This window comes from Engraulis encrasicolus, unplaced genomic scaffold (assembly GCF_034702125.1).
Source record: "Engraulis encrasicolus isolate BLACKSEA-1 unplaced genomic scaffold, IST_EnEncr_1.0 scaffold_258_np1212, whole genome shotgun sequence".
In the NCBI taxonomy this organism is placed as follows: Eukaryota; Metazoa; Chordata; class Actinopteri; order Clupeiformes; family Engraulidae; genus Engraulis; species Engraulis encrasicolus.
This window is the reverse complement of record NW_026945542.1, coordinates 37501-60767: the sequence shown is the minus strand read 5'-3', so window position 1 is coordinate 60767 and position 23267 is coordinate 37501. Positions and strand designations below refer to the sequence as shown.

General features: G+C 40.8%; 1 protein-coding gene across 1 annotated transcript in view; it reads left to right on the top strand.

Moving 5' to 3' along the window:
• Nucleotides 1–271: 271 nt before the first annotated feature.
• The window catches only part of LOC134442843 (protein NLRC3-like), a gene marked incomplete at its 5' end in the record, with an annotated part of 36329 nt that continues 13333 nt past the window's right edge, over nucleotides 272–23267 (top strand). Inside the window, 5 exons of the mRNA XM_063192795.1 lie at nucleotides 272–385; nucleotides 3965–4078; nucleotides 7610–7723; nucleotides 11296–11409; nucleotides 14947–15060. Coding sequence (XP_063048865.1) covers nucleotides 272–385; nucleotides 3965–4078; nucleotides 7610–7723; nucleotides 11296–11409; nucleotides 14947–15060 — 570 coding nt within the window. The remainder of the gene's footprint in view (nucleotides 386–3964; nucleotides 4079–7609; nucleotides 7724–11295; nucleotides 11410–14946; nucleotides 15061–23267) is intronic.

Below are 23267 nucleotides of genomic sequence, written 5' to 3'. Positions count from 1 at the left end.
CATTGTTTTGATTTTGATAGTAAGGGTTTGTAATCTATTTCATAACCCTGGAGGAATACAGGAGGTCAAGCTATCTCATGTGTGTTATGATGTAGTAATAAGTATGACAGTGTTCCGTGTGGTTCTTTAGTGTTCGTTGAGGGTCATATTTGGTGGACAAAAAGTGCCTTTTAGATCACTGGATTGTATGATTTTGACTCATGTGAATTAAATATAGGGTATACTCCACTGTTTATTGTTTTGATAAATCTTCTTTTGTGTTGTTCCCCAGACCTCAGCAGCCGAGGCCAGTGTCTCCAGAGCCCAGCTGTGTGTCCATGAAGAGTGACACGTCTATGGGACAGGGTCCTGACTTCAGCAGTGAACCTCCACAGTCACACCCAAAGTAAGATGTCAGCAACTAGCTACTCCACGATATGAATTTGTGTGTGTGTGTGTGTTAGTGTGTGTGTGTGTGTGTGTGTGTGTGTGTGTGTGTGTGTGTGTGTGTGTGTGTGTGTGTGTGTGGGGGGTGTGTGTGTGTGTGTGTGTGTGTGTGTGTGTGTGTATGAGATAGATAGATAGATAGATAGATAGATAGATAGATAGATAGATAGATAGATAGATAGATAGATAGATAGATAGATAGATAGATAGATAGATAGATAGATAGATAGATAGATAGATAGATAGATAGATATAGTTGGGCCTCAATCAAACGGCACTGCTGGTGATCTGTAATAAAAAACTCATTAATACACATTGAGACAGTGATGATCAGATCAGATTCATAATTTGCTTTCACGAAAGGAGAGAGATTGAGAAGCTTTGGGACAACATGTTCCTCGCTTTGCATATTTGGTCTCTCTGTCTCCCTTGGAGGCTGCCTTAAATGGGACACACACCAAAGAAGAATGAACACACAAGGTCATAGTTCAGCTAAGTGGTAACTCTTGTCTGAGACACACTCAGGAGAGATATCTCCTCCTCGTACAGATGTCACATAATTCTCTGGCACAAGCTCACACAAAAACACCTACAACCAGAAACACAGAAAGAAAACCGAAGTCCCAACTACAGATTATAATTATTTAGGGCTGTCCCGACTATTCGACGTAATCGATTACGTCGATTGCGTAAATAAGTCGGCGTGTTCAACATACCGTCGTTTACGTGATTTGCGCAAAAAAGAAAAAAAAGAAGAAAAAAAGTGATTTGCGCGAGCCGCGAGGTAGACGTGCTGAAACAGAAGTGGAGAAAATGGCAGAGGCTGAACGTCCAAGGGTTTCAGTGTCAGACGAAGATGAAGGTGCAGTGGCACCACTACTCAGCCCAATGAAAAAAAGTGATTTGTGCGAGCCGCGAGGTAGCCTACGTGCTGAAAACAGAAATGGAGCAAATGACTGGGGCTGCACGTCCGATAGTGTCAGTGTCAAACAAAGATGAAGGTAACAGTGGCACCACTTATCAGCCCAATAAACGGACAAAGACATCTAAAGTGTGGCGATATTTTAAAGACAAGGCACAAGACCTGGTTGTGTTTCTGTAGGAGACTATATTTATTGAGGAAGTGAACGTTTTTCAGATCGAGACGCGCGGTATATTTCACACTGTTTTATACTGTCGCTATGCTGGCGGCGTGCATAGCAACGACAGGGAGATAAAGCAATGATTCGTAATGTGCCTGTTATAGACGCAATATTCAACACCTTTAGGGTGACAGTGGTCGGGGTGTTTGTAGAAGAGCTTGTATACAAAGTTAAAAAGTAATGAAGACAACAGAAGTGTGCATATTCCGGCCAACAGCGTGAGATATGATGGAGTGAGAGGAATGCATGCCTGATTCAGAAAGGTCTCTTCCCTTCTCCTCCACGGACGGTGCACGAAGTTCACCTCGCACTATTCAATATTGTTTGTGCCGACTGCAGGTCTAAATAAATAGTAATATTATTCTAATAATATAATAAGTCATAATTATGTCGTGCTGCAATTACTAACTGGGTCTATATTAGCGACAGAAAGGGGATAGCGCGTTTAGGGACCAGCTGGGTTTTGGTGCGTCAACAGTGACATGGACAGAGTAGCCTCGACGTTCTTTCCTTGCAGGCTACTCATAAAATCTCTGGTAGCCTTTATAACCTATAGTGGCCCATATTTGTTTCCACTTTCCTAATACTGTATAACTTGGGCCTCTTTATACATCAGTAAATGTAGGCTAATAAGCTTACTTGATTTGAACTGAAACAAATAGATATAGCATAGGCCTGTGTGTATTATAGCCTAGTCTATGACTAATTTATAGGCCTACAATGTCCCCTTTTTTTTTCTTTTTTTTTTTTTTTTTAGAAATCATTGTCCTAATAGGCCCTAGGTGCACTCTGCTTTATTTGTCTTTTATTTTTCAGGTCAAAATTAAGTGGCATATCACAGTTTTTCCCTTCAAAAAAAATAAAATAATCGCGACTATTCGAAAAAAATAGTTGATAGAATAATCGGGAGGAAAATAATCTTTAGGGACAGCCCTACACTTATTATTACATGATACCAGTCAAAGATTTAGACTGCCATGATATCAAACTCAATATGGGCTCTGCTACTGTTGCCTTAAATAAGGCCACAAGAAACCTAGGTTTGATTATTGATGACCATCTATCATTCTCTGACAACTTAGCCTCAGTTTTCAAGTCTTGTCGCTCTCAATGTTCAGTATACATACAATCAGATTGTACCTGACCTAAATGACTCAACTTCTAGTATTGTCCATCTGACACGAACTACCACAACTCCCTCCTGACTAGTCCTCTAGCTTGTGCAATAAGACTTGCAAATGTCACTGCATGTCACTCCTCTTTTTCATGCCCAAATTGAATACAAGGCCCTCACCCTTACCTACAAAGCTACAACAGGCCCTACTCTGGTTTACCTGAATATGCTAAAGCCCCATGTTCCTTTCAGGACATTGTCTTCCTCCAGTGCCAACCATTTCACCTTGCCCTCTACTTACACAAGTAGTGGCTCCTGTCTGTTCAGTTCAGCTGCTGAAAGACCCAAAACACCTATTGACACCATGATGCATCACAGATGATGTGACCTGACAAAGGGCACATGGATATTACCATAGCAGTAGTGTCTTTACCCACCCTAACAACACTCCAACCAAACAGGGACGGGTTTCTCGAATCCGAACAAAATCAGCCTTCAGACCAAGTAAGTCCGAACGAGGTCCGACACAAAAACTAACCAACTACTATGCTTTCTCAAAATCCTCAGACCAACGTGGTCCGATGTAGGTACGATGTAAGTCCAATGAAATTCCAACCAAGTAAGTTCAGTCGCTCGATGAAGTTTTCGGAAATGCTCAGAGTGTCTCGCTTCAGCTCGAGTGCATTTATCGCAAAGCAGTGACGCTACCACAGCGCCTGTCAAATACAGTAATTACATCTCTAGCAAAGTCCACGAATCTTTGTCAACAACACAATCATGTTCCCGAATTCACCCCTCTTCAACGACAGTTACAAAATGTGACATTACAATCCACCATTTATTATTTTTACTTAGGTTTTGTATAGGCCTAATGTTCAGATTAATATTGTATAGCCTACCACGCTCTCAATGTTCAATATACATACAATCAGACTGTACCTGACCTAAATAACTCTCAATGACTCATTTCTGTTGAAGCATCTTCGGGATAAAAAAGTTTGGCCAAGAAGACATTGTTTTGATTTTGATAGTAAGGGTTTGTAATCTATTTCATAACCCTGGAGGAATACAGGAGGTCAAGCTATCTCATGTGTGTTATGATGTAGTAATAAGTATGACAGTGTTCCGTGTGGTTCTTTAGTGTTCGTTGAGGGTCATATTTGGTGGACAAAAAGTGCCTTTTAGATCACTGGATTGTATGATTTTGACTCATGTGAATTAAATATAGGGTATACTCCACTGTTTATTATTTTATTAAATCTTCTTTTGCATTGATCCCCAGACCTCAGCAGCCGAGGCCAGTGTCTCCAGAGCCCAGCTGTGTGTCCATGAAGAGTGACGTGTCTATGGGACACTTTCCTAACTTCAGCAGTGGACCTCCACAGTCTCACCCAAAGTAAGATATCAGCAACTAACTATTCCATGATGTTAATGTGTGTGTGTGTGTGTGTTAGTGTGTGTGTATGTGTGTGCGTGTGTATGTGTGTGTGTGTGTGTGTGTGGTGTGTGTGTGTGTGTGCGTGCGTGTGTGTGTGTGTGTGTGTGTATGAGATAGATAGATAGATAGATAGATAGATAGATAGATAGATAGATAGATAGATAGATAGATAGATAGATAGATAGATAGATAGATAGATAGATAGATAGATAGATAGATAGATAGATAGATAGATAGTTGGGCCTCAATCAAACGGCACTGCTGGTGATCTGTAATAAAAAACTCATTAATACACATTGAGACAGTGATGATCAGATCAGATTCATAATTTGCTTTCACGAAAGGAGAGAGATTGAGAAGCTTTGGGACAACATGTTCCTCGCTTTGCATATTTGGTCTCTCTGTCTCCCTTGGAGGCTGCCTTAAATGGGACACACACCAAAGAAGAATGAACACACAAGGTCATAGTTCAGCTAAGTGGTAACTCTTGTCTGAGACACACTCAGGAGAGATATCTCCTCCTCGTACAGATGTCACATAATTCTCTGGCACAAGCTCACACAAAAACACCTACAACCAGAAACACAGAAAGAAAACCGAAGTCCCAACTACAGATTACACTTATTTAGGGCTGTCCCGACTATTCGACGTAATCGATTACGTCGATTGCGTAAATAAGTCGGCGTGTTCAACATACCGTCGTTTACGTGATTTGCGCAAAAAAACAAAAAACAAAAAAAAGTGATTTGCGCGAGCCGCGAGGTAGACGTGCTAAACAGAAGCGGAGAGAATGGCAGACGCTGAAAGTCTGAGGGTTTCAGTGTCAGACGAAGATGAAGGTGCAGTGGCACCACTACTCAGCCCAATGAAAAAAAAGTGATTTGTGCGAGCCGCGAGGTAGCCTACGTGCTGAAAACAGAAGTGGAGCAAATGACTGGGGCTGCACGTCCGATAGTGTCAGTGTCAAACAAACATGAAGGTAACAGTGGCACCACTTATCAGCCCAATAAACGGACAAAGACATCTAAAGTGTGGCGATATTTTAAAGACAAGGCACAAGACCTGGTTGTGTTTCTGTAGGAGACTATATTTATTGAGGAAGTGAACGTTTTTCAGATCGAGACGCGCGGTATATTTCACACTGTTTTATACTGTCGCTATGCTGGCGGCGTGCATAGCAACGACAGGGAGATAAAGCAATGATTCGTAATGTGCCTGTTATAGACGCAATATTCAACACCTTTAGGGTGACAGTGGTCGGGGTGTTTGTAGAAGAGCTTGTATACAAAGTTAAAAAGAACAGAAAGTGTGCATATTCCGGCCAACAGCGTGAGATGTGGAGGAGTGAGAGGAATGCATGCCTGATTCAGAAAGGTCTCTTCCCTTCTCCTCCACGGACGGTGCACGAAGTTCACCTCGCACTATTCAATATTGTTTGTGCCGACTGCAGGTCTAAATAAATAGTAATATGATTCTGATAATATAATAAGTCATAATTATGTCGTGCTGCAATTACTAACTGGGTCTATATTAGCGACAGAAAGGGGATAGCGCGTTATTTGGGACCAGCTGGGTGCGTCAACAGAATGACATGGACAGAGTAGCCTCGACGTTCTTTCCTTGCAGGCTACTCATAAAATCTCTGGTAGCCTTTATAACCTATAGTGGCCCATATTTGTTTCCACTTTCCTAATACTGTATAACTTGGGCCTCTTTATACATCAGTAAATGTAGGCTAATAAGCTTACTTGATTTGAACTGAAACAAATAGATATTATAGGCCTGTATGTATTATAATCTATGACTAATTTATACAATGCCCACCTTTTTTTTTTTTTTTTTTTTTTAGAAATCATTGTCCTAATAGGCCCTAGGTGCACTCTGCTTTATTTGTCTTTTATTTTTCAGGTCAAAATTAAGTGGCATATCACAGTTTTTCCCTTCAAAAAAAATAAAATAATCGCGACTATTCGAAAAAAATAGTTGATAGAATAATCGGGAGGAAAATAATCTTTAGGGACAGCCCTACACTTATTATTACATGATACCAGTCAAAGATTTGGACTGCCATGATATCAAACTCAATATGGACTCTGCTACTGTTGCCTTAAATAAGGCCACATGAAACCTAGGTGTCATTATTGATGCCCATAGATCATTCTCTGACAACTTAGCCTCAGTTTTCAAGTCGTGTCGCTTCTCACTCTTCAATATACATAAAATCAAACTGTACCTGACCTAAATGACTCAACTTCTAGTATTGTCCATCTGACATGAACTACCACAACTCCCTCCTGACTAGTCCTCTAGCTTGTGCAATAAGACTTGCAAATGCCACTGCATGTCACTCCTCTTTTTCATGCCCAAATTGAATACAAGGCCCTCACCCTTACCTACAAAGCTACAACAGGCCCTACTCTGGTTTACCTGAATATGCTAAAGCCCCATGTTCCTTTCAGGACATTGTCTTCCTCCAGTGCCAACCATTTCACCTTGCCCTCTACTTACACAAGTAGTGGCTCCTGTCTGTTCAGTTCAGCTGCTGAAAGACCCAAAACACCTATTGACACCATGATGCATCACAGATGATGTGACCTGACAAAGGGCACATGGATATTACCATAGCAGTAGTGTCTTTACCCACCCTAACAACACTCCAACCAAACAGGGACGGGTTTCTCGAATCCGAACAAAATCAGCCTTCAGACCAAGTAAGTCCGAACGAGGTCCGACACAAAAACTAACCAACTACTATGCTTTCTCAAAATCCTCAGACCAACGTGGTCCGATGTAGGTACGATGTAAGTCCAATGAAATTCCAACCAAGTAAGTTCAGTCGCTCGATGAAGTTTTCGGAAATGCTCAGAGTGTCTCGCTTCAGCTCGAGTGCATTTGTCGCAAAGCTGTGACGCCACCACAGTGCAAATACAGTAATTACATCTCTAGCAAAGTCCACGAATCTTTGTCAACAACACAATCATGTTCCAGAATTCACCCCTCTTCAACGACAGTTAGCAAATGCAACATTATATTCCACCATATTTATTTTTTTATCTACTTAGATTTTGTATAGGCCTAATGTTCAGATTAATATTGTATAGCCTACCACGCTCTCAATGTTCAATATACATACAATCAGACTGTACCTGACCTAAATAACTCTCAATGACTCATTTCTGTTGAAGCATCTTCGGGATAAAAAAGTTTGGCCAAGAAGACATTGTTTTGATTTTGATAGTAAGGGTTTGTAATCTATTTCATAACCCTGGAGGAATACAGGAGGTCAAGCTATCTCATGTGTGTTATGATGCAGTAATAAGAATGACAGTGTTCCGTGTGGTTCTTTAGTGTTCGTTGAGGGTCATATTTGGTGGACAAAAAGTGCCTTTTAGATCACTGGATTGTATGATTTTGACTCATGTGAATTAAATATAGGGTATACTCCATTCTTTATTATTTTGTTGAATCTTCTTTTGCGTTGTTCCCCAGACCTCACCAGCCCAGGTCAGTGTCTCCAGTGCCCAGCTGTGTATCCATGAAGAGTGACAGGTCTATGGGAGAGGGTCCTGACTTCAGCAGTGAACCTCCACAGTCACACCCAAAGTAAGATTTCAGCAACTAACTATTCCATGATGTGAATGTGTGTGTGTGTGTGTGTTAGTGTGTGTGTGTGTGTGTGTGTGTGTGTGTGTGTGTGTGTGTGTGTGTGTGTGTGTGTGTGTGTGTGTGTGTGTGTGTGTGTGTGTGTGTGATAGATAGATAGATAGATAGATAGATAGATAGATAGATAGATAGATAGATAGATAGATAGATAGATAGATAGATAGATAGATAGATAGATAGATAGATAGATAGATAGATAGATAGATAGATAGATAGATAGATAGATAGTTGGGCCTCAATCAAACGGCACTGCTGGTGATCTGTAATAAAAAACTCATTAATACACATTGAGACAGTGATGATCAGATCAGATTCATAATTTGCTTTCACGAAAGGAGAGAGATTGAGAAGCTTTGGGACAACATGTTCCTCGCTTTGCATATTTGGTCTCTCTGTCTCCCTTGGAGGCTGCCTTAAATGGGACACACACCAAAGAAGAATGAACACACAAGGTCATAGTTCAGCTAAGTGGTAACTCTTGTCTGAGACACACTCAGGAGAGATATCTCCTCCTCGTACAGATGTCACATAATTCTCTGGCACAAGCTCACACAAAAACACCTACAACCAGAAACACAGAAAGAAAACCGAAGTCCCAACTACAGGTTACACTTATTTAGGGCTGTCCCGACTATTCGACGTAATCGATTACGTCGATTGCGTAAATAAGTCGGCGTGTTCAACATACCGTCGTTTACGTGATTTGCGCAAAAAAAAAAAAAAAAAAAAAAAGTGACTTGCGCGAGCCGCGAGGTAGACGTGCTAAACAGAAGCGAAGAAAATGGCAGAGGCTGAAAGTCTGAGGGTTTCAGTGTCAGACGAAGATGAAGGTGCAGTGGCACCACTACTCAGCCCAATGAAAAAAAGTGATTTGTGCGAGCCGCGAGGTAGCCTACGTGCTGAAAACAGAAATGGAGCAAATGACTGGGGCTGCACGTCCGATAGTGTCAGTGTCAAACAAAGATGAAGGTAACAGTGGCACCACTTATCAGCCCAATAAACGGACAAAGACATCTAAAGTGTGGCGATATTTTAAAGACAAGGCACAAGACCTGGTTGTGTTTCTGTAGGAGACTATATTTATTGAGGAAGTGAACGTTTTTCAGATCGAGACGCGCGGTATATTTCACACTGTTTTATACTGTCGCTATGCTGGCGGCGTGCATAGCAACGACAGGGAGATAAAGCAATGATTCGTAATGTGCCTGTTATAGACGCAATATTCAACACCTTTAGGGTGACAGTGGTCGGGGTGTTTGTAGAAGAGCTTGTATACAAAGTTAAAAAGTAATGAAGACAACAGAAGTGTGCATATTCCGGCCAACAGCGTGAGATATGATGGAGTGAGAGGAATGCATGCCTGATTCAGAAAGGTCTCTTCCCTTCTCCTCCACGGACGGTGCACGAAGTTCACCTCGCACTATTCAATATTGTTTGTGCCGACTGCAGGTCTAAATAAATAGTAATATTATTCTAATAATATAATAAGTCATAATTATGTCGTGCTGCAATTACTAACTGGGTCTATATTAGCGACAGAAAGGGGATAGAGCGTTATTAGGGACCAGCTGGGTTTTGGTGCGTCAACAGTGACATGGACAGAGTAGCCTCGACGTTCTTTCCTTGCAGGCTACTCATAAAATCTCTGGTAGCCTTTATAACCTATAGTGGCCCATATTTGTTTCCACTTTCCTAATACTGTATAACTTGGGCCTCTTTATACATCAGTAAATGTAGGCTAATAAGCTTACTTGATTTGAACTGAAACAAATAGATATTATAGGCCTGTATGTATTATAGTCTATGACTAATTTATACAATGTCCCCTTTATTTATTTATTTATTTATTATTATTATTTTTTTTAGAAATCATTGTCCTAATAGGCCCTAGGTGCACTCTGCTCTATTTGTCTGTTATTTTTCAGGTCAAAATTAAGTGGCATATCACAGATTTTCCCTTCCAATTTTTAAAAAAAAAATAATCGCAACTATTCGAAAAAAAATAGTTGATAGAATAATCGGGAGGAAAATAATCTTTAGGGACAGCCCTACACTTATTATTACATGATACCAGTCAAAGATTTAGACTGCCATGATATCAAACTCAATATGGGCTCTGCTACTGTTGCCTTAAATAAGGCCACAAGAAACCTAGGTTTGATTATTGATGCCCATAGATCATTCTCTGACAACTTAGCCTCAGTTTTCAAGTCTTGTCGCTCTCAATGTTCAGTATACATACAATCAGATTGTACCTGACCTAAATGACTCAACTTCTAGTATTGTCCATCTGACACGAACTACCACAACTCCCTCCTGACTAGTCCTCTAGCTTGTGCAATAAGACTTGCAAATGTCACTGCATGTCACTCCTCTTTTTCATGCCCAAATTGAATACAAGGCCCTCACCCTTACCTACAAAGCTACAACAGGCCCTACTCTGGTTTACCTGAATATGCTAAAGCCCCATGTTCCTTTCAGGACATTGTCTTCCTCCAGTGCCAACCATTTCACCTTGCCCTCTACTTGCACATGTAGTGGCTCCTGTCTGTTCAGTTCAGCTGCTGAAAGACCCAAAACACCTATTGACACCATGATGCATCACAGATGATGTGACCTGACAAAGGGCACATGGATATTACCATAGCAGTAGTGTCTTTACCCACCCTAACAACACTCCAACCAAACAGGGACGGGTTTCTCGAATCCGAACAAAATCAGCCTTCAGACCAAGTAAGTCCGAACGAGGTCCGACACAAAAACTAACCAACTACTATGCTTTCTCAAAATCCTCAGACCAACGTGGTCCGATGTAGGTACGATGTAAGTCCAATGAAATTCCAACCAAGTAAGTTCAGTCGCTCGATGAAGTTTTCGGAAATGCTCAGAGTGTCTCGCTTCAGCTAGGGTGCATTCATCGCAAATTAGTGATGCTACCAGACAGCGCCTGTCAAATACAGTAATTACATCTCTAGCAAAGTCCACGAATCTTTGTCAACAACACAATCATGTTCCCGAATTCACCCCTCTTCAATTGCAGTTTCAAAATGCAACATTACAATCCACCGTTTATTATTTTTACTTAGGTTTGTATAGGCCTAATGTTCGGATTAATATTGTATAGCCTACCACGCTCTCAATGTTCAATATACATACAATCAGACTGTACCTGACCTAAATAACTCTCAATGACTCATTTCTGTTGAAGCATCTTCGGGATAAAAAAGTTTGGCCAAGAAGACATTGTTTTGATTTTGATAGTAAGGGTTTGTAATCTATTTCATAACCCTGGAGGAATACAGGAGGTCAAGCTATCTCATGTGTGTTATGATGTAGTAATAAGTATGACAGTGTTCCGTGTGGTTCTTTAGTGTTCGTTGAGGGTCATATTTGGTGGACAAAAAGTGCCTTTTAGATCACTGGATTGTATGATTTTGACTCATGTGAATTAAATATAGGGTATACTCCATTCTTTATTATTTTGATAAATCTTCTTTTGTGTTGTTCCCCAGACCTCACCGGCCCAGGCCAGTGTCTCCAGTGTCCAGCTGTGTGTCCATGAAGAGTGACTGGTCTATGGAAGAGGGTCCTAACTTCAGCAGTGAACCTCCGCAGTCACACCCAAAGTAAGATATCAGCAACTAACTATTCCACGATATGAATTTGTGTGTGTGTGTGTGTTAGTGTGTGTGTGTGTGTGTGTGTGTGTGTGTGTGTGTGTGTGTGTGTGTGTGTGTGTGTGTGTGTGTGTGTGTGTGTGTGTGTATGAGATAGATAGATAGATAGATAGATAGATAGATAGATAGATAGATAGATAGATAGATAGATAGATAGATAGATAGATAGATAGATAGATAGATAGATAGATAGATAGATAGATAGATAGATAGATAGATAGATAGATAGATAGTTGGCCTCAATCAAACGGCACTGCTGGTGATCTGTAATAAAAAACTCATTAATACACATTGAGACAGTGATGATCAGATCAGATTCATAATTTGCTTTCACGAAAGGAGAGAGATTGAGAAGCTTTGGGACAACATGTTCCTCGCTTTGCATATTTGGTCTCTCTGTCTCCCTTGGAGGCTGCCTTAAATGGGACACACACCAAAGAAGAATGAACACACAAGGTCATAGTTCAGCTAAGTGGTAACTCTTGTCTGAGACACACTCAGGAGAGATATCTCCTCCTCGTACAGATGTCACATAATTCTCTGGCACAAGCTCACACAAAAACACCTACAACCAGAAACACAGAAAGAAAACCGAAGTCCCAACTACAGATTACACTTATTTAGGGCTGTCCCGACTATTCGACGTAATCGATTACGTCGATTGCGTAAATAAGTCGGCGTGGTCAACATACCGTCTTTACGTGATTTGCGCAAAAAAACAAAAAACAAAAAAAAGTGATTTGCGCGAGCCGCGAGGTAGACGTGCTAAACAGAAGCGAAGAAAATGGCAGACGCTGAAAGTCTGAGGGTTTCAGTGTCAGACGAAGATGAAGGTGCAGTGGCACCACTACTCAGCCCAATGAAAAAAAGTGATTTGTGCGAGCCGCGAGGTAGCCTACGTGCTGAAAACAGAAATGGAGCAAATGACTGGGGCTGCACGTCCGATAGTGTCAGTGTCAAACAAAGATGAAGGTAACAGTGGCACCACTTATCAGCCCAATAAACGGACAAAGACATCTAAAGTGTGGCGATATTTTAAAGACAAGGCACAAGACCTGGTTGTGTTTCTGTAGGAGACTATATTTATTGAGGAAGTGAACGTTTTTCAGATCGAGACGCGCGGTATATTTCACACTGTTTTATACTGTCGCTATGCTGGCGGCGTGCATAGCAACGACAGGGAGATAAAGCAATGATTCGTAATGTGCCTGTTATAGACGCAATATTCAACACCTTTAGGGTGACAGTGGTCGGGGTGTTTGTAGAAGAGCTTGTATACAAAGTTAAAAAGTAATGAAGACAACAGAAGTGTGCATATTCCGGCCAACAGCGTGAGATATGATGGAGTGAGAGGAATGCATGCCTGATTCAGAAAGGTCTCTTCCCTTCTCCTCCACGGACGGTGCACGAAGTTCACCTCGCACTATTCAATATTGTTTGTGCCGACTGCAGGTCTAAATAAATAGTAATATGATTCTAATAATATAATAAGTCATAATTATGTCGTGCTGCAATTACTAACTGGGTCTATATTAGCGACAGAAAGGGGATAGCGCGTTATTAGGGACCAGCTGGGTTTTGGTGCGTCAACAGTGACATGGACAGAGTAGCCTCGACGTTCTTTCCTTGCAGGCTACTCATAAAATCTCTGGTAGCCTTTATAACCTATAGTGGCCCATATTTGTTTCCACTTTCCTAATACTGTATAACTTGGGCCTCTTTATACATCAGTAAATGTAGGCTAATAAGCTTACTTGATTTGAACTGAAACAAATAGATATTATATTATAGTCTATGACTAATTTATACAATGTCCCCTTTTTTTTCTTTTTCTTTTTTTTTTTTAGAAATCATTGTCCTAATAGGCCCTAGGTGCACTCTGCTTTATTTGTCTTTTATTTTTCAGGTCAAAATTAAGTGGCATATCACAGTTTTTCCCTTCAAAAAAAATAAAATAATCGCGACTATTCGAAAAAAATAGTTGATAGAATAATCGGGAGGAAAATAATCTTTAGGGACAGCCCTACACTTATTATTACATGATACCAGTCAAAGATTTAGACTGCCATGATATCAAACTCAATATGGGCTCTGCTACTGTTGCCTTAAATAAGGCCACAAGAAACCTAGGTTTGATTATTGATGCCCATAGATCATTCTCTGACAACTTAGCCTCAGTTTTCAAGTCTTGTCGCTCTCAATGTTCAGTATACATACAATCAGATTGTACCTGACCTAAATGACTCAACTTCTAGTATTGTCCATCTGACATGAACTACCACAACTCCCTCCTGACTAGTCCTCTAGCTTGTGCAATAAGACTTGCAAATGTCACTGCATGTCACTCCTCTTTTTCATGCCCAAATTGAATACAAGGCCCTCACCCTTACCTACAAAGCTACAACAGGCCCTACTCTGGTTTACCTGAATATGCTAAAGCCCCATGTTCCTTTCAGGACATTGTCTTCCTCCAGTGCCAACCATTTCACCTTGCCCTCTACTTACACAAGTAGTGGCTCCTGTCTGTTCAGTTCAGCTGCTGAAAGACCCAAAACACCTATTGACACCATGATGCATCACAGATGATGTGACCTGACAAAGGGCACATGGATATTACCATAGCAGTAGTGTCTTTACCCACCCTAACAACACTCCAACCAAACAGGGACGGGTTTCTCGAATCCGAACAAAATCAGCCTTCAGACCAAGTAAGTCCGAACGAGGTCCGACACAAAAACTAACCAACTACTATGCTTTCTCAAAATCCTCAGACCAACGTGGTCCGATGTAGGTACGATGTAAGTCCAATGAAATTCCAACCAAGTAAGTTCAGTCGCTCGATGAAGTTTTCGGAAATGCTCAGAGTGTCTCGCTTCAGCTCGAGTGCATTTGTCGCAAAGCTGTGACGCCACCACAGTGCAAATACAGTAATTACATCTCTAGCAAAGTCCACGAATCTTTGTCAACAACACAATCATGTTCCCGAATTCACCCCTCTTCAACGACAGTTAGCAAATGCAACATTATATTCCACCATATTTATTTTTTTATCTACTTAGATTTTGTATAGGCCTAATGTTCAGATTAATATTGTATAGCCTACCACGCTCTCAATGTTCAATATACATACAATCAGACTGTACCTGACCTAAATAACTCTCAATGACTCATTTCTGTTGAAGCATCTTCGGGATAAAAAAGTTTGGCCAAGAAGACATTGTTTTGATTTTGATAGTAAGGGTTTGTAATCTATTTCATAACCCTGGAGGAATACAGGAGGTCAAGCTATCTCATGTGTGTTATGATGTAGTAATAAGTATGACAGTGTTCCGTGTGGTTCTTTAGTGTTCGTTGAGGGTCATATTTGGTGGACAAAAAGTGCCTTTTAGATCACTGGATTGTATGATTTTGACTCATGTGAATTAAATATAGGGTATACTCCACTGTTTATTATTTTGTTAAATCTTCTTTTGTGTTGTTCCCTAGACCTCACCAGCCCAGGCCCATGTCTCCAGTGCCCAGCTGTGTGTCCATGAAGAGTGACAGGTCTATGGGACAGGGTCCTGACTTCAGCAGTGAACCTCCGCAGTCACACCCAAAGTAAGATATCAGCAACTAACTATTCCATGATATGAATTTGTGTGTGTGTGTGTGTGTGTGTGTGTGTGTGTGTGTGTGTGTGTGTGTGTGTGTGTGTGTGTGTGTGTGTGTGTGTGTGTGTGTGTGTGTGTGTGTGTGTGTGTGTGTGTGTGTGTATGAGATAGATAGATAGATAGATAGATAGATAGATAGATAGATAGATAGATAGATAGATAGATAGATAGATAGATAGATAGATAGATAGATAGATAGATAGATAGATAGATAGATAGATAGATAGATAGTTGGCCTCAATCAAACGGCACTGCTGGTGATCTGTAATAAAAAACTCATTAATACACATTGAGACAGTGATGATCAGATCAGATTCATAATTTGCTTTCACGAAAGGAGAGAGATTGAGAAGCTTTGGGAAAACATGTTCCTCGCTTTGCATCCTCGGTCTCTCTGTCTTCCTTGGAGGCTGCCTTTAATGGGACACACATCAAAGAAGAATAAACATACAAGGTCATAGTTCAGCTAAGTGGTAACTCTTGTCTGAGACACACTTGGGAGAGATGTCTCCTCCTCGTACAGATGTCACATAATTCTCTGGCACAAGCTCACACAAAAACACCTACAACCAGAAACACAGAAAGAAAACCGAAGTCCCAACTACAGATTACACTTATTTAGGGCTGTCCCGACTATTCGACGTAATCGATTACGTCGATTGCGTAAATAAGTCGGCGTGTTCAACATACCGTCGTTTACGTGATTTGCGCAACAAAAAACAAACAACAAAAAAAAGTGACTTGCGCGAGCCGCGAGGTAGACGTGCTAAACAGAAGCGAAGAAAATGGCAGGGGCTGAAAGCCTGAGGGTTTCAGTGTCAGACGAAGATGAAGGTGCAGTGGCACCACTACTCAGCCCAATGAAAAAAAGTGATTTGTGCGAGCCGCAGGGTAGCCTACGTGCTGAAAACAGAAGTGGAGCAAATGACTGGGGCTGCACGTCCGATAGTGTCAGTGTCAAACAAAGATGAAGGTAACAGTGGCACCACTTATCAGCCCAATAAACGGACAAAGACATCTAAAGTGTGGCGATATTTTAAAGACAAGGCACAAGACCTGGTTGTGTTTCTGTAGGAGACTATATTTATTGAGGAAGTGAACGTTTTTCAGATCGAGACGCGCGGTATATTTCACACTGTTTTATACTGTCGCTATGCTGGCGGCGTGCATAGCAACGACAGGGAGATAAAGCAATGATTCGTAATGTGCCTGTTATAGACGCAATATTCAACACCTTTAGGGTGACAGTGGTCGGGGTGTTTGTAGAAGAGCTTGTATACAAAGTTAAAAAGTAATGAAGACAACAGAAGTGTGCATATTCCGGCCAACAGCGTGAGATATGATGGAGTGAGAGGAATGCATGCCTGATTCAGAAAGGTCTCTTCCCTTCTCCTCCACGGACGGTGCACGAAGTTCACCTCGCACTATTCAATATTGTTTGTGCCGACTGCAGGTCTAAATAAATAGTAATATGATTCTAATAATATAATAAGTCATAATTATGTCGTGCTGCAATTACTAACTGGGTCTATATTAGCGACAGAAAGGGGATAGCGCGTTATTAGGGACCAGCTGGGTTTTGGTGCGTCAACAGTGACATGGACAGAGTAGCCTCGACGTTCTTTCCTTGCAGGCTACTCATAAAATCTCTGGTAGCCTTTATAACCTATAGTGGCCCATATTTGTTTCCACTTTCCTAATACTGTATAACTTGGGCCTCTTTATACATCAGTAAATGTAGGCTAATAAGCTTACTTGATTTGAACTGAAACAAATAGATATTATAGGCCTGTATGTATTATAGTCTATGACTAATTTATACAATGTCCCCTTTTTTTTTTTTTTTTTTTTTTTTTTTTTTTAGAAATCATTGTCCTAATAGGCCCTAGGTGCACTCTGCTTTATTTGTCTTTTATTTTTCAGGTCAAAATTAAGTGGCATATCACAGTTTTTCCCTTCAAAAAAAATAAAATAATCGCGACTATTCGAAAAAAATAGTTGATAGAATAATCGGGAGGAAAATAATCTTTAGGGACAGCCCTACACTTATTATTACATGATACCAGTCAAAGATTTAGACTGCCATGATATCAAACTCAATATGGGCTCTGCTACTGTTGCCTTAAATAAGGCCACAAGAAACCTAGGTTTGATTATTGATGCCCATAGATCATTCTCTGACAACTTAGCCTCAGTTTTCAAGTCTTGTCGCTCTCAATGTTCAGTATACATACAATCAGATTGTACCTGACCTAAATGACTCAACTTCTAGTATTGTCCATCTGACATGAACTACCACAACTCCCTCCTGACTAGTCCTCTAGCTTGTGCAATAAGACTTGCAAATGTCACTGCATGTCACTCCTCTTTTTCATGCCCAAATTGAATACAAGGCCCTCACCCTTACCTACAAAGCTACAACAGGCCCTACTCTGGTTTACCTGAATATGCTAAAGCCCCATGTTCCTTTCAGGACATTGTCTTCCTCCAGTGCCAACCATTTCACCTTGCCCTCTACTTACACAAGTAGTGGCTCCTGTCTGTTCAGTTCAGCTGCTGAAAGACCCAAAACACCTATTGACACCATCACAGATGATGTGACCTGACAAAGGGCACATGGATATTACCATAGCAGTAGTGTCTTTACCCACCCTAACAACACTCCAACCAAACAGGGACGGGTTTCTCGAATCCGAACAAAATCAGCCTTCAGACCAAGTAAGTCCGAACGAGGTCCGACACAAAAACTAACCAACTACTATGCTTTCTCAAAATCCTCAGACCAACGTGGTCCGATGTAGGTACGATGTAAGTCCAATGAAATTCCAACCAAGTAAGTTCAGTCGCTCGATGAAGTTTTCGGAAATGCTCAGAGTGTCTCGCTTCAGCTCGAGTGCATTTATCGCAAAGCAGTGACGCTACCACAGCGCCTGTCAAATACAGTAATTACATCTCTAGCAAAGTCCACGAATCTTTGTCAACAACACAATCATGTTCCCGAATTCACCCCTCTTCAATTGCAGTTTCAAAATGCAACATTACAATCCACCGTTTATTATTTTTACTTAGGTTTGTATAGGCCTAATGTTCGGATTAATATTGTATAGCCTACCACTAATTTCGTAGCACAGTTGGTGGCTCAGTGGTTGTAATGTTGAGATATTATTCACGTTTGCTGTTTCCTTATCATGAGTTCAATCCCCGGTGAGTAAAGTAGCCAAGCCTAATAACCAGGGCTCTAAATTAACACCCGCCAACCCGCCAAATGCGCGTGAATATTCATTTTGGGGTAGTAGAGAAAATGAGGTAACACTTTACTCTACGGATCGCTAATAATTAAATTTCTCAGTAATTTCAGTCTAATTTTATGGTAATAACTGTTTGTTATTAGTAATAACAGCAAAATAACCATATGGTTTCCAGTGCAATTACACTATAATTTGTCAGCAAAAATAACCATACAGTTTCCAGTGTGTGAAAAAAAGCATTAACAAAAAAACTACCGACGCTAGGGAAGTAAAAAAGAAAGCGAACATTTCCATGACATGGCATAATCGCTACTTGTAATTTTTTTGCGTGTGGAGCTCCTGGAGGAAATTAAGGTGTCTAGCAGGCTACTTCTGTAAATAAACACACAAGACATCATAGGCCCTACACTTTATTGCACAACGTGTGCGCACGCGTGTTCTCTCCTCGCCTCTCTTCTCTTCTCATCCGCTCCCTCTCCTCTGTGCATGGTCCATGATATTTGCCAGTATGTTGATGGCATGGTGTGTTTGTTATGTACTGTAGGCTTGGTTTGAGGGAGGGTTTGTAGTGTTAGCTGTAGGCCTATTTGGTCATAGTATGTTAAAGGTCTGGCATATGTGATGTGATTCACTGTTTTCAGTGGAAATGGAGGAAAAACTAATTAAATGGATTGAATAATAAAAAATAAACAGAAGTTGAAAATGTTTTTAAAATGTAGGCTACAGCATTTATAATAGTAGGTCTATGTAGGCCTAGGCTTTATCCTTTATCTGTGTTGTGGAAATAGTTGAATAATAAAAAAACAAAAAAATAACATGACACATAATTTATTTTGTCGAGATAAAAAAAATGGCTAGTTAAACTTCTGTTTGGCTGGTAAGAAAAAATATCTACCAGCCAAATTGGCTGCTGGTGGAAAAAGTTAATTTAGAGCCCTGCTAATAACCACCCATCACATCTTTTTTTCCAGAACGGCAAGCAGCCGGTCAGCAGGTCATGGTCACACAGAGTGGACAGAAAATTACGCTCGAGATTTAATAAAACATATCAGGATGTTTATGATATTTTCCAGTCTGCATGTCTTTATGCATAACTTAAGCTAAGGTGGAACTCATTATTGCCGTTGTAGCCTACATAAAGACGCACAGGAAGGGATGGAAGGATGGATGAAGAAGTAGTCCATATTTACAGCCGTCAATGTCTGTAAACATGGCACAATCAAAGTCCTTCAACATCGGAAAAGACCTGTCAACACAATAGTATCCCCAAAATCCACCCCATTAAACGCAGTAACCAAATGACGATCTACACATCACTATCGCCATCGATGACTGAAGAGCAATGGGATGTGAATGGTAAGCGCAAAGGCATGTAATCGCGGCTGCGTTTTCAGTGTCTGTAACATGATTTCGATTCCCTATGTAAGATACATTAAGCGCAGGTGCCTATTCCTCTGCGCACTTGTTTATCCACCCTCTCTCTGTGTGCGTAAAGTGGCCGATCCACTCGTGCTGTTGGGCGCGTGTGTGGAGCTGTGGTATCCGAGAGTCTTTGCCTAGCAGCCACGCACGCAGTCACATTAAGGCCAAGTAACTAACTGCTTTTCACCTGCATTTTACAAAGACACAAAACGATGGCCCAATTTACACACAGAGAGAAAGAAGGACACAATGTTCTGACTGCACTACTGACGGACACTTCATGCGCCATGGACCAAGATGCTATTTGGAGTGTGCTCACTGCTGAAACAACATTTGTTTTAACAGTAGCATATTGGCCAGTTGCTTGTGACAGGCTTGTATTACAATACAGTAGTAGAATTGAAATGAAAAGAAGAACTAACGTGAAGAAGTGTCCAGTTCTTGTCATCACGCTTGCCTTTCCGAGTGCCTTTCCATTACACAGGCTAGTGCAGTTGCATAATGTCCATTTTTGAACTTGTTGTAGCCTTCGATGTAGTTTTGAGTTCTTATAGACTAAGGCATTGCCTACAATCCAAGGAAAATGAGAAGGATCACTGCACACTGGTGACCTTTTTAAAATTAGTGAACAACGCTTTTCGCAATGGCAACTTACATGTAGCCTATTTCCATATAGCCTATGCTTATTGAAGTTTAATCAAAATATACTATTAATTCCATCATGTATGGAGATATAGTAGGTGATGCTGCTTTTGGTGTGTGTGCGTTCAAATCCCGATGTTTATCAAACAGGGTTCTTTTATTTGCGCCGCTTTGATTGATCGGAGCTCGTGAAGCACGATTGTGGAACATGGAATTTGGAACATGGAACATGGAACTATATTGGGACAATATTTTTTCCAAATTGAACACTGTGTTTGGTGTGGGTTTTTTTAGCGCTGTTCGTAACATGGCTAGACATTTGGTTTAGTATGGATCAGAGGCTTGTGCACTTGGTGGCAGTAATCAATCGATGTTGCTTGAACTCTACCTGAAGCCGCCCCAAAATCTTGAGCAAGAGTGACGTGTTTCCCAAAACAAAGGACAACTAGCTCACCCTGCTATTCTTTCCAAATCGACAGTAGTACTAACGGACAGCCTCTAATTCGTTTTCCTGCAACACCTGAGTTGTTCGCTTCAGCATTGGACGAACTACATTACTTGTAAACATTGGGACTTTGTAAGTCGAAACGAAGTGTTCCAGAAACAGTTTTGTCACACCTGAGTCGTTAGTTGCCAAGTAAGTTAGCAACAAAGCTTTCGAGAAACCTTGCCCAGATCCTGAAAACATCTGTGATAATATTAATTCTTTGTATGTGTGTGTGCGTGTGCGTGTGCGTGTGCGTGTGCGTGCGTGCGTGCGTGCGTGCGTGCGTGCGTGTGTGTGTGTGTGTGTTTAGGCTGGTTTATTAGTCTACCTAGTATGAGAAGCTGTGGGAGTGGATAACATGGCCCAGTTACACACACCCTGATAGATTTTGGACTTTTCACCAAGATCTTCTTCTTCAATAAAAATCGAAGGATTGTGGTTTTGCTCTGCGTTGTGTTTTAAAGTAACTCTTTTGCAAAAATGAAAATAAGTCTTGACGGAGTGATTAAAAGGGTCAATCAAATGGTGATTTATTAGCGATAAGAAAGGGATTACAAAAAGGTAAATGAATAAAAGAAATAAAGTATAAAAGTAAAAAGGGTAAAAAGACGAGGAGAGACTAAGTCTCACCAAGTCCAAAAAAATGACAAAGTCTTTGCGAAATGAAAATCTGCACGAGGGCAGCGTCTCACTAACAGTGCTCGAGTATCCCTTCTCCAAGATAGACAAAATGGAAGACGAAGGCCAAGGCTTTATACCCCAAACTTGCCACGTCTCCACTCTATCTCTCCTGAAAGAGACAACACTCTTGCCTTAATCTTACCAACAACCTTGTGTTCTATCTTTAATTCTATCTTCAAGTTAACACGAAAAAGATGTCCGGCGCCATAAATACAATGGTCCGGACCTAACCTGTTTTAGCAATACACAGTTCTAAGGAAAAGAATGTACAATAACACACCTAAGAGCTGAGGAATTCACTCTCCCACTCTCCCAGTCCTCCCCTGAAGTGTATTAATTGCTTATACCATAGTCGTAAAATAATCGTAAATGTCATGACGCCCCATGCTCATACATAGGCTGACCTCGAGCTGGGCACCTAAACCTCCCTCCCACATTCTTCCAACGGCCTGTGGTCCACGTGTGGATATGAGGTCAACTTGCGTTAATCCCACATGAACAACGGCAGCACATGAATGTGCAGAAAACACACTAACTAGAATACGCCAGAATTCTACAACACACACACACACACACACACACACACACACACACACACACACACACACACACACACACACACACACACACACACACACACACACACACACACACACGCGTGCACACACACACACACACTCACACACACACACACACACACACACGCACACATACAGTGCCTCCAGCAAGTATTCACAGCTCTTCACTTTTTCCGCATTTTATTACGTTACAGCCTTATTCCAAATTGGATTAAATTCATCTATGTCCTCAAAATGTAACATAAATACCCCATTATGACCATGTGAAAAGAACAGTTCATGTCAACATGCACTGCGACTACAGAAGCAGATCATGATACTCTCCATAGGATTTCATTCAAGACTCAAACCCATCTATTTTAGCCAGGTACAGACTCAAAATTTAAAATTTCAATGTAAAAAAAGGTTGAAACACACACAGATGACCTCCCTTTTAATCCCTTTTCATTTCGAAATGAAATATAGATAGATAGTTGAATATAGTTAGATAGATATACAGTGAGGAGAATAAGTATTTGATCCCTTGCTGATTTTGTTGGTTTGCCCACTAATAAAGACATGATCATTCTATAATGTTAATGATAAAATGTATTATAATATATAGAGACAGAATATCAAAAAGAAAATCCAGAAAATAACTTTGAAGAATATATTTTAATTGATTTGTATTCCATTGAGGAAAATAAGTATTTGACCCCTCTAGTCAAAAAAGACAAAATACTTGGTGGCAAAGCCCTTGTTTTCTCATACAGAGGTCAGATGTTTCTTTCAGTTAATGCCAATGTTTGTGGGTATATTAGAAAGGATTTTTGTCCACTTTTCTTTGCAGATCATCTCTAAATCACTTAAGTTGTATGACTGTAGCTTGCCAAATGGGAACTTCTGTTCCCTTCACAGGATTATTATAGGGTTAATGTTTGGAAACTGTCTAGGCCACTTCATGACCTTAATGTGCTTCTGCTTGAGCTACTCCTTCGTTGCTTGGGCTGTATGTTATGGATTATTATCATTTTGGGAGGCCAATCCATGACCAACCTTCAGTCTAGTGGTGGTGGGAAAGAGGTTGGCATGCAGCATTGTACGTTTACATGTCTCC